The 12,013-nt window shown below is 39.1% G+C and overlaps 1 protein-coding gene across 1 annotated transcript in view; it reads left to right on the top strand.

The window, feature by feature from the left end:
• Positions 1-12,013, top strand: part of prim2 (DNA primase subunit 2) — a 165,049-nt gene that overhangs the window by 109,667 nt on the left and 43,369 nt on the right. The window contains exon 7 of the mRNA XM_048531973.2: positions 3,539-3,606. Coding sequence (XP_048387930.1) covers positions 3,539-3,606 — 68 coding nt within the window. The remainder of the gene's footprint in view (positions 1-3,538; positions 3,607-12,013) is intronic.

The raw sequence follows: 12,013 nt of genomic DNA, 5'->3' as shown, positions 1-12,013 counted from the left end.
CAACTTGCATGTGCCCAATTTAAGATATTTCAACATTGGTTGGACCTTCAGTTCAAAAGCCTTCAAATATGGAATTACCTGCTTAGCCCACTTTGACACAATGTCTTTCCTTGCATCTTCAAGACACTTTTAAAATTCATCTCTCTGACCAAATGTTAGGTCAACTGTCCTGTTATCATCTGTGTCCAATGTTTGTATAATATCATCAAAGAAATTTTTGTGCTGTTTTACCATTTGAATGTATGCCGAACATGTTCTATATTTTTGTCAACACTCGCTTCACTATCTTTAAACTGCTTCAAGATTCCTTTATGTGAAATACATCATAAGTGATGGTGATTATTGTTGGAAATAGATTAGAAGCAGTAGGGTTACCAAGCGTGCTGTCATCCCAACAGAGACTGATGACATGTTGATCTTCCTCCTCCTGTCAGGCATAAAATTCCTCATGCAGTGAGTTCAAACAATGTCACCTTTCTTCTTCGTGGACAGGATTGGAAAATTTGCCTTGTTAAAGCCCCTGTATGTGTGAAAATAACTAATATTAGAAATGGAAGGAGTTCACGTTTATACAGAAGGAATGTTTTTTTTGTAGTGGATAAGGTAAAGTTGACTTCATAGCAGTGGAGGATTAAATTCTGTGTGCATTGTTGGTGCTTAATTAAACAAATGACAAAATGTCTTGAGTTTTGGCCCCTCTTATATGCAGTACAAATATTTTCCAACATATTGATGATTTTTTTTTTAAAAAAGGAACAATCCAGTTCAATAATATCTATGGAATTATAGATTCATAAAGCACAAGAGGCCATTTAGCCCATCACGGCCTTTTACTTGTTCTTTTCACACACTCCTCCATATTTTTCCTTTCTAATTGCCCTCTGAAAATGATAATTAAATTTATCACCCCATCTTTATTGATAGACCCCATTAAAGAAATCCTCCTTTTGCCTTGTAGAGTGACCATCTTTTTCATCAATGCTCTGGCATAGTTACCTGAGCGTGGCAACACCTAATGGAAGTTGGGTCTCAAAACTCTTAAAGTTTGAAAATAGTCAACAGTGAGCATTCCTGATCTTCATGATATTCATGTTTCACATTAGGAGTTGGTAAGCCTGATGTTGCTTTCAGGCAGTAGATTTGTTAAGTTTGTTCAGTTGAAAGTTTTTGTTTTGTACGATGGACTGTAGCACCAAACTCCAATCTGAGCTGCCATTTCTAGAAAGGTAAAGGCAATAGGGAGCAAAATGGATGTCATTGGCCCTGCGAGCTGAAAACATTTTCTACCACAGCTGCCCACAGACAGATTTATTCATTGTTATCCTGCATAATGAGGAGAGTGCAAGTGTGATGGGTAACTGACATTGGTAGGCAGCTGACAGTTTTCAAAACTGAACCTCTATGTAAAATTTCAGATACAAAATCATAATCTGGACTGTGTCTGCTTTAAAAATTCATTTCTCTTGGACAATGTTGATAATGAAAATTTCACTCCCCCCCCCCAAGTGTTTTTCCCAGTTGCAAGTGCAGAGACCACTTCTGAAATAATCTCATTCTGACTTTCTCTGTGTACTGGCTGCTGTACTTGAAAAGGGCCTAACCTGGTTTAGATGAGGCCTTAAACTGGAGTGCCTTTCTGTTTTGCACCAAATATTTCACAAGTGCATTGAAGTATGAGAGCTCATGCTTAGAGTGAGGATTCTGTCCTAAGACCAAATATTTGATGAACTGTGTAAATTTACCTTCGTTCATTGTCTAGGAAGCAATTTGACTGTTGTACTCTGTGCAAGAGGCCAAAAGTACCTTGACTGCAACATGCCAGGTGACCTTTAGTGGTAAAATTAGGATCTGGATGAGACAGAAGATGAGACTTAGGATATGTGCTTGTATCTATATTTGTTAATCTTCCTTTTTCCTGCTTTGCAGTAATTCCTCAGTCAGTCAGCGATGCATGCCTTTCAGTTCATTTCCACTTGATGATTATGTCAGCAAGGTGTTTAGAGGTACAAAGCACAGAGTACTATCATCTAAATGGAAATTAGGGTGTTCTGTATTTCTTTGTAGGGAGAAAAGCTAGTTTGTTGTATAATATTGCTGATGCTTAAGAGGTGAAATACTCCATTCAATTGTACTTCATGATTTTCTGTTAAGTACAAGGATAAAAAATAGCTCAAAAATAGAATTTACAGATCCTGGTGATTTTGTCTTTTTATTGTATGAAATCTGGAATTGAAGCACAATCTAATACGAGCTTTCCTACTTTCTTTTTTTGTTTTGCGTGAGGACAAATCAATTAAGTCAACTGCTAGGAAGCTAGTTCAAATTAGTGAATGTTTACAGTGAATTTCAGTCAATCTACTTACTTGTGCAGAAGAGCTGGTTGATTTTATATAAATGCATTTATATATCAGTTCAGAACAGATTGGAGGAACTTCTTCACTCCAAAGGGTTGTGAATCTGTGGAAATCCTTGCCCAGTGAAGTGGTTGAAGCTACCTCGCTGAATATGTTTAAGGCAAGGCTGAATAAATTTTTGAACAGTGAAGGAATTAAGGGTTATGGTGAGTGGGCAGGTTGGTGGAGCTGAGTCTCAAAAATCAACCATGATTTTATTAAATGGCGGGGCAGGCTCGAGGGGCCAGATGGCCTACTCCTGTTCTTAGTTCTTACGTTCTTATGGTTAAACATCTGCAATTCAGTGGGCATCAGAAGATTTCTGTTTTGGTGTTCCCCCATGTCGCAGCAAGGTGCATGTTTCCTACTACTCTGCAATATTTGCAGAGAGAATTGGGCAGTTTTTGACCTTAGCGTGTGGTAGTAATACAGTAGAAGAAAAGCTCAACAACTCGCGTGCTAAAGACTGGGAGTCAACGAGACTGTTCTGGGAGGAAGGTTGCTTCTCCAGCGAAGCATGAGGACAGCAAGATGACAAGAATCATTGCTACACTCTGGTGTTAGGCAGACCACCATCAGCAGTTTAAGGCCCATTCAAAGTCTTGCTGTGGGGACTGTGAAAAAGTAACAACCTAGCATTTTTTTTGTTTTGTTATTAATGCTTTGATGCAACTAAGCTTCCAAGAGCAATTTAGAGGACAACTGTTAGTTTGGGACTGGGATCTGACACAGACCACATGGGTATGGCCAACAGACCTCCTTCATGAAAGGACATTAATGAACTCTTGACAGTGCCGTCTCGCCCATATTTGCTAATAATTAGTGTTTTAATGGCTTGGTCAATCTGAAGAAACTGAGCCTGGACAGGTAAGCTCTGATTGATTAGGGTGTTGCCATGGAGTTTGGAACTGGGATGGGCGAAATCCAAGGTGAAACAGACTTGAGGGCCTGAACAGATCTCTGCTCTCATGTTTGTAATTGAAAAGATGAGACTTTTGTGCTTTTCAGAACCTGTGATCGGATTGTCTTGTTGACATGAAGAGACAGATCGTGCTACTTGTACATTTTTGCTGTGCATTGGTTAATTTGGCTTTGCTGCTTATTTCTGAATGGAATCTCACTTCAAAATTACCTCTCCTCTGCAGATTGCGTCAAGATCGCTGCCTGTCGTACAATCAGATGAGCGACTCCAGCCTCTGCTGAACCACCTCAGGTAATAATTCCTCCTTAAGCAGTTTAAACGCAGTTGTAAACTAAACATAATCCTGCATTGATGAGGATCTCAACACAATGATGTGCTGCATATGAGATCTAGGCTATAATGCCAAAGTTGAATGCATTACCTGCAAGATTACAGTACTTTGCTTCAGTGTATGTTTTTATTAACATAAACATAATATTTATCAGATGTTTCAACAGGCACACTGAGAAGAACATTTGTTTGACTAACAAAATTGCAGTCACTTTAATACGGTACAAGCTGTCTTGCAGCAAGTTTGTAACTGTAGCTGGTTATAGTGCATGGAATACAGTGTATCAAATGGAAAATTTTAAATTATGGAAGAAACATTGCTTTGCTTTTATGATCACCTCTGAGGTCTGTTGTAACTGTCATATGGTATAGCCGAAAGCAATGCTGGTTATTGTTAATTAGCTCACTTGGTCAATGTAGCATTTCAAGCTTCAGATTTAGGTGTTGCTTAGCTAGCTGATTGGTTGCACAACATGAAAGATATTGGGTTGCTACCTTGATTTTACATTGACCCATAGTCAGAAATTTAAAGCATGTTAATCAAAAAAGGGGTATTACACGGGTATGATTTCATTTCAGTTGGGGATGTTGTTATGGCTAAAATGCACAGCAGGCCCTGCTGCTCTTTGGACTGCCGGCTATAACCTTCATCTGCACCTCTTGAAGTTAGTGGGAGGAAATCAGTGTTACAACCTTAAGTGACCAAGATGTCTATCAGATCAGTTGCTTCTGGGCGTCACCCCCAACCCTCGCTCTCATCATGTATCTTTCATTCGTTTCTTATGAATCTCCCCTCTTATCCTGTTGCGACGTTTTGATTATATGTCACAACTCCTGCGCTCTCAGCTAACCTGATCACCTGAGTTTCCCCCCCTCCCCCTTTTAAACTTGCCAGTTTCATCCAGCACCTCAAGTAAACTGTCTGTGGCCCCTGTATCGTTGCAAACTTGCACTCCATCTCCAACTCACGTTTTGTTTCCTAAGCTCTTGATTATGCTGCTGCCAGATCCTTGCTCATCTTTGCCTTACCTCCAAGTATACTGTGTCTCTGTGCTCTCATTTCCACCTCTGGCACAATGCTGAAATGGGCTGAATCAAAGGTCTGAATGACAACTTAGGTAATCAGTGGTGTATTGTTGCTTCTAGACTTGCCTGCGGCTTTAGACATAGCTCACCACGGCATCTCCACCAACCTCCCCCTCCTGATAGCCCCTGGCTCTCAGCTAAATGTTGTTTCTCTGTATCATATACTGAAGACAGATTCCACATGTAGATTGATAGCATCCTTCCAGATACAGCATTATCTCTCCAAACCTGTTGCTGGCCACCCTGTTTCATAGTCATTCTTATTCTAGCCTCCACCATTTTGTGAGACTGCTTGTTCGCTTTTAATCAATCACCATTTCTTGAAATAGCTATTTGGAAGTCCAAAGCCATTGTCCTTGACACTGACGCAAACTCTCGTAATGCTGTTTTTTATCCATCCAAGGCTGACCAGCCTGTGTGTAACATCAGCATCCTAACTAACCCAGAGCTGAGTTGATTCCTCCATCACCCTATCCATCAACAGGAGTGAGTACCTCCATCTTGTTTATTTCTGTGCCTTTGTTTAACTGTTGCTGCATTCTATATTACTGCTGTTCTTCCTTTTTCAATTAAGCTTTCTCCAGTGTTCTGCTAGTGTTCTACTACGAATTGTGATAACCAAGTTAGGTTTGCTACTAAATGGTTTTTCCAAAATAAGATCCTCACATTTTGCTTTAACCAGCTGAACTAAACAATAATCTTGCAGTATTTCAACAAATTTTTCAGCTGCATTTTCCACCACATTAGACAGTAAACATTGTAGTACTGAATTCACGGAAATTTGGACTACCTGTACAAGCAGAGATCTTGTGTTTCAGAGGCTTTTATAAAATGTGTTACCATAGTAACTCCTTGTATTCCAGTGCCTGACCTGGAGAATCTGTAAATTTATCAATAACTAATAGGACAACTGCCTGAGAAAGTGGAAAAAAATGACAAAGCTGCTACCCAGCTGCAGTGTCACATCCTTTATCAGTGCTTCAGAGCTTTTTTCAGGCATGCTGACCAGCATTGTGAAGTAGGGACATACTGCGGTAAAGCCTCCACTTTGAAGATAGTAGAATGTATTGTTGGTGCTTTGTTTTGTAAACTGCGATGTTATTCTATCTGTGGTTGTGGAGTGCTTATTGAACGTAGTCTTGAATTATTAGACTGAACAAGTTGGATGATTTGCCTAGCCATACATGCTGTGTTTTGTTACCTTAGGTACACAGAAAAGCAATTTACATGGAATGCCAAATACAAAAACAGGCCATTCAACCGATTAGTCTGTGCCAATAATTATCCTCATTACAACCCCCCCTCCCTGATCTCTCAATCTTGGCATAATTTGTTCCTTTCTCCTCTGGGCTTATCTAGCTTCGACTTCATGTGCCTTTCACTTCAGCTATTCCTTGTTCTCAATCTTCATAACTCTCTGGCAAACACATTTCTCCTGAACTATCTGCTGAATTTATTGGTGATTTGAATTTATCAGTGACTGTCTTATATTTATGACCCTACAATTTGGTTTCCCTCACAAGTAGCAACGCCTCTACATGTTTCATACCAAACCTATTCCTAGTCTTAAATTTACCTTCCTTGTTGTCATGTTGGGATCTGTGCTTCAGTTTCTTCATATTGGTATTTTTTCCATCTACTAAAATAGATCACTTCCTGCTTCATTATACTCCATGTATTTTTTAAATGAAAATGCATTGATTTTTGAATGAAAAAGAAAAACATTTTCTTAATTTTGTATTACTATCTAGTGTTTCTTCATTTTGGCCATTTAATATTTGTAGTTCTGATGGAATTTACACCCCTTAAGAATTTACTGCTTGTTTGCATGATTGATGTAGGTCATTGTATTGTTATTACAGACCTCATCAGCAATCTGATGGGAGATGGAGTGGTGTTACTCCCAAAGTACGACTTCTAAATGCATCTGTCTACCAAAAGAGATGTTAACGAAATCAATGAATCAAGACTTGAAAGTAAGGTAGCCAGCAAACTGTTTTGTTTTAGAAGGGCAATGCTTGCAAGGATGAAAAATATTCTCTTCCTAAACCAGATTCCCGTATTTGTCCTGATGGAAAAGGAAGACTTGCATTTATATAGCCTTCTTTGGCAGCCTTGGTGTCCTAAAATGTTTTGTAGCCAATGAGGTACTTTTTGAGCTATAGTCAGCATTGTGCTGTAGAAAACGCAGCTAATTTTCAGCGACCAGTTTCCATAAACAGTAATGTAGCAACCATCAGATAATGTTTTTTTTCAATGATGTTGGCTAAGAGATAACTTTGGCCAAATGCTGGGACAAATTCCGCCACCCCCCACACCTCCTATTCATTATAGTCTCATGGCATCTTTTACATCAACCTGGGAGGAAAGATGGGGTCCTATTTTCATGTTTACTTTAACTCAGTCCCTCAGTGCTGTACTAGGAAAGTCAACTTGGATATGAAAGTTCAAATGACAGTTCAAGAGGAAGTCTAGTAAGTAAATTGAAGCTGGGATCAATGTTCACTTTCAGTTTATGAACAAAACTCTTGCTAAATTTGCTAGATGGAACATTAATGAATGTATATAAATCAGGGAAGTGGACTGTGAGATTCTTGAACAAATTAGCATTGAGAGAGAAGCAAAATTAGCAGTTTTAGCAAACTTTAAAATTAGATGAATCCCTGGTCCCAGATAATATATTCCAGGCTGCTATAGGGGACAAGGAAGGAGATGGCAGGGGCTCTGAAATTAATTTTCAAATCTTCTCTGCATACAGGAGAGGTGCTAGAGGATTGGAGGACAGTCAGTATGGCTCCATTGTTCAAGAAGGGTGATAGGGATAAACAGGGAACAAAAATAACAGATACATGTGGACTTCAGTGTCTGCAAGTTTCCCTCCCAACTGCATGCCATCCTGACTTGGAGCAATATCAGCATTTCTTCACATTCACTGGGTCAAAATCCTGGAACTCCCTCCCTAAAAGCACTATTTTTTGTTTTGACATGTTTGAAAATCTCTGGCATTTATTTCAGGAAGAGAATACCTGTATGGAATATACAAAAATTTATAAAAACCAAAAGATATGTAGAACAGAGCTTAAAATTATCTTTGGAGAGAATTGCTAACGTTTAAGAGATAAAACAGGGTAGTATTTTAAATAATCTGTTTTTGTTTGAGGTAACTGAATTATTTTCTTCCGTAATTGGAAGAATTTTGCCCAGCTTGGAAGGAAGATCCAAGTTGTTATGTGTTTCCCTTTGAGGATTGCTAATCCCCCAGTTCTTTAACGCAATTTGTATAATCAATGTTTATACTACATGTTCTCTGAAGACCTTTTATCTGAGATGTATACTATCTTGGCCTGGTGACTTGGTTAATTTTGATTGTAACTTGATAATTTCCCTTCAAATATTTATCATCAGTTGTGGTCTTCTAAGTCCTCCTTAGTGGCCCTTATAATGTGCACTTTCAACTTCCTCTACGTGGAGGCTCGGTAAGGTTAGTATAGATTTCCTTTCTGAGTCCAGCACTTGAATGGAAAATTTCAGCTGATGGTACATTGAAAAGCAGGTAAATCTGCCATACTTGAGTGAAGTGAAACTAGGGCCTTCTGTGCCATTTCCAGCAGCTCAGATTGACATTGCAATCGCATGACACAATTTAGATCATTAAAATATCATGAGCAGGTCCAGAAATTAATCAAAAATGAAGTATTTGTTGACATTTATATGCAGAGGAACAGAATGTTGGGGAGTAGAACTCATGCTTCAGTTATACAAAGCTCTGGGTAGACACAACTTGAGCAGTTGTTGGCATTACACCTGAGGAAGGATACGTTGATTTTAGAAGAAATACAACAACAGATTAGCAGAATGATACCAGACTCTAAGGATAATATTAAAAGGAGAGATCAATCAAACTAATGTTCTCTTCCCTGGAATTTGATCATAGCTTTCAAGATGTTAATGGGAACAGGCATAGTAGATCAGGGAATTTTTTTTAGCTAGGGAGCCTAGGACTTGGGACATGACTTCTAAATTGGATCCACAGAATACCAGAATTAAAGCAGGAACCATTTCTACATACAATGGTGATCAAGTTCAGAACTCTGTTTCACAAATGGCACTTGTTCCATTGAATTAATTGTAAATTTTAAATCTGATCTTGATGGATTTTTGTCATTTCTAGAACTGACTATTCAGGTGCATTCCAGGCTGGTTTCCCATTTTCCATCCTATATTCATTTGTAGTTGTTGAAACTTTGTTGCCCAATGTTTACTCGCTCCCATCTCATTCTGACATCTCCCCTGAACTGCATTGACTCTGAGGCTGATAAGGCCTCACTTTTAAAATTCACATCTCTGTTTCAAACCTGCTGTGGCTCAGATCCTCCATATCTCTATGCCCTTCTCCAGCAGTTCAAGTTTTTAGTGTGCTCTTACTGTTCTAGCTTCTTGCACTCCCCCATTTTAACTAATTTACTGTTGCTATGCTTGTAGCTGTCTCCACCTCCCTTTTCTTTTAAGGAGCATCTTTAAAAAAAACTCTAACAGCAGCTGCTTTCTGAAAAAGTTGCAACAAAGATTATAAAATGAAATTATTAAACTCGGTCTCAAGAGATGGTTTTCCTCTAGCTCCCCATGAGTTTCACCTGAACGAGGTAAAATGAGATACAAATGGGAATGCAGGAAGTGCAGAATTGAAATGGCAGGTATCTGGAAGCTCATGATCACACTTAATCACATGTTCTGAAAAGTGTTTGGTCTCTGCTGGACAGGAGGCTGCACTGTGAGCAGCATAGTCAATGTATTAAATTGAAAGTGGTACAGGTCAATCAACTTTTAATTTCAGATTTCTAGCAGACAGAATATTTTTTATCTGCTTGAAATGCTTGTGGGGTGAGCTAATTTTGAATTTGGCAAGAATTAAACATATAATACTGGTATAAAAGGGCAGATCTTTAAGTTATACATTTGTGTTTTAGTGCATCTTGGTGAATAGTTTAATACTCCCAGCTAACTGGGACTTGCTTCATGTTGACAAGGGAAAGTAATTAAAGGATTTTTGTCTCAACTGTAAGTGTGTGATGAGACTCTGAAATGCCTTCATATCAACAGGATTTGCTGGTGTTGTTTCTAGTGCCTTAGATTTAAATGATTAAATCTGATTAAAAGAGACACTTTTTAGCGAGCAATCTGAATCTATCATATCATATTCCTTTCATGATGAGAGCAACAAGCCAAAGAGTGCAGGAAACAAAGCATTAGGGCAACTGTTTGCACTTCTGTGGGCATTCTTGCTTCCTTGTTCCAAGAAAATCTGAGAAGTTGCAAGCTCTTGAGTAAGTTGCTTTGAGGTAGCCGTAGAATAAAGCAGCCAGGGTGTTCATTATTTCCAACTGCTAAGGTCAAGGAATTGTTGCCTCCTGTTGCTCGTGACTACTTTGGAAGCAGTCTTATTAGTTAGTCTGTACGATTGTTGGGACTGCTAAAGGGAATCAAAACCAGATATCTGAACCTTTTGATGCTTAACATTGCCCATAAAATTACAAGAGCTATGTGAGGGGCATTCTGAGAATTGTAATGAGTGTGCTACGCTAAAAGGACAGCTACCAGGATACCGAAACAGCAATGTATGTCTAATTAATCCCTTAAGACAGAGTGAGACTAGTGCAAGTGAAGTTACATGAACTTTTTGCGTTGGTTTGATTTTGTTTTTAAAAATAAAGTGGATGTGCATATGAAATTTTAAAATGCTTTGACCTAGGTCATGTTTTGTTCCTTCGCCTTAACATTGGAAAGTGTTAATGTAAGTGTTTTGTAACAGGCAGTTTGAAATTGCGTACCAAAGAACAATCATGGTGACGCCTGCATAATAAGTGTGGTTAGAGATAATGGGAACTGCAGATGCTGGAGAATCCGAGATAACAAAGTGTGTAGCTGGATGAACACAGCAGGCCAAGCAGCATCTCAGGACCACAAAAGCTGACGTTTCGGGCCTAGACTCTGATGAAGGGTCTAGGTCCGAAACGTCAGCTTTTGTGCTCCTGAGATGCTGCTTGGCCTGCTGTGTTCATCCAGCTACACACTTTTTGTTAATAAATGTGGTTGTCTGTTTGAGGAAGATTATGGTCATGTGGATCAATTCAGGATACGTTGTGAATTAATTAACACTGGAACACATCTTCCTTATTTACTGGGAAGGATTATGCTGGTGCCTTAAAGTTGGCATGCAATCATCAAATGCTGGTTCTGTGCCTTTTTCTTGTGGGGGGGTGCATTCAAGAGCAGCTTGTATATGGGTAGTTTGTAATTGCAGTGAGGGATCATTAATGTCTTTCGTGCTGCTTTGTTTTCCTTGTGCTGTTGATGTAGTTAGTGTGTCATCCTGAATGGGAAAAGAAAGGATATCATCAGTCTTGCTTGTCTGTAAACTGATTTAATGGTAGCGGAGCACAATGTGACATTAGTCTCAAAAAGCACAAGGGAATCTTTCAGCACTTTGCAGCACTTGGCTTAAAAAAAAATCTGTGATGGTGATAGTGGGCGTTCATGACTTAGTGGCTGAAAGTGTAAACCACATGTTTGATTTGTACATATCAAGTGATAGTCTATTAATCCTACTGGCTGATTAAAATGGATAGCTGCTTTGTTTACCTTGAACAGCATTTGCCATGTTTTGAGCATGGTGCTCTCTTAATTTATGATCTTCCTGCACATTTTTGTTCAAATTTTCAGTCTATGGTGGCATGACCTCTCTATTCTTAACTTCCTTGCACTGTTTCAAAGAACTTTCTTCTGTGGAAGTATCCTGAACATCGACAGTGGTACTGTTGTTCGTACTTTGGACACTTTGACCAGTTTATATATTAAAAACTCTTTACCGATGTGCACTTCGCTGACAGGAGCAGCAAGGTACACAATTAGGTTTGTGGTTCAACTTTATTTTTATTAACAAAATATTCCTTATTAAAAACACCATGTGAGCAGTTCCCAAATTCCCATGATATTTATTTATTATCCAGCTTTATCTATCTGAGAAAGGATATTAACTGTAACGATCCATGTGTTTGGATGTGACCCATGCTGGGCCATTAGAATATCTTTACTCTCTGACGTAGGGCTGACTGTCTACCATGAAGATGGGTCTGTTGGATCTGGGAGGATGTCCTTGTTCTTGTGCTCACTTGCTGTTGCGCTCGTGCTCTCTCTTCCCCTCCCCTTGCGCTGTCCCCCCGCCCTCCCCTCCAATGGGCCAGGTGATGTCTTCGCTGAGTGAGTAGGTTCCCGGAATCTGTAT

This window comes from Stegostoma tigrinum, chromosome 4, assembly GCF_030684315.1.
Source record: "Stegostoma tigrinum isolate sSteTig4 chromosome 4, sSteTig4.hap1, whole genome shotgun sequence".
Lineage (NCBI taxonomy): Eukaryota > Metazoa > Chordata > Chondrichthyes > Orectolobiformes > Stegostomatidae > Stegostoma > Stegostoma tigrinum.
This window is presented reverse-complemented; position numbering and strand designations above follow the sequence as displayed.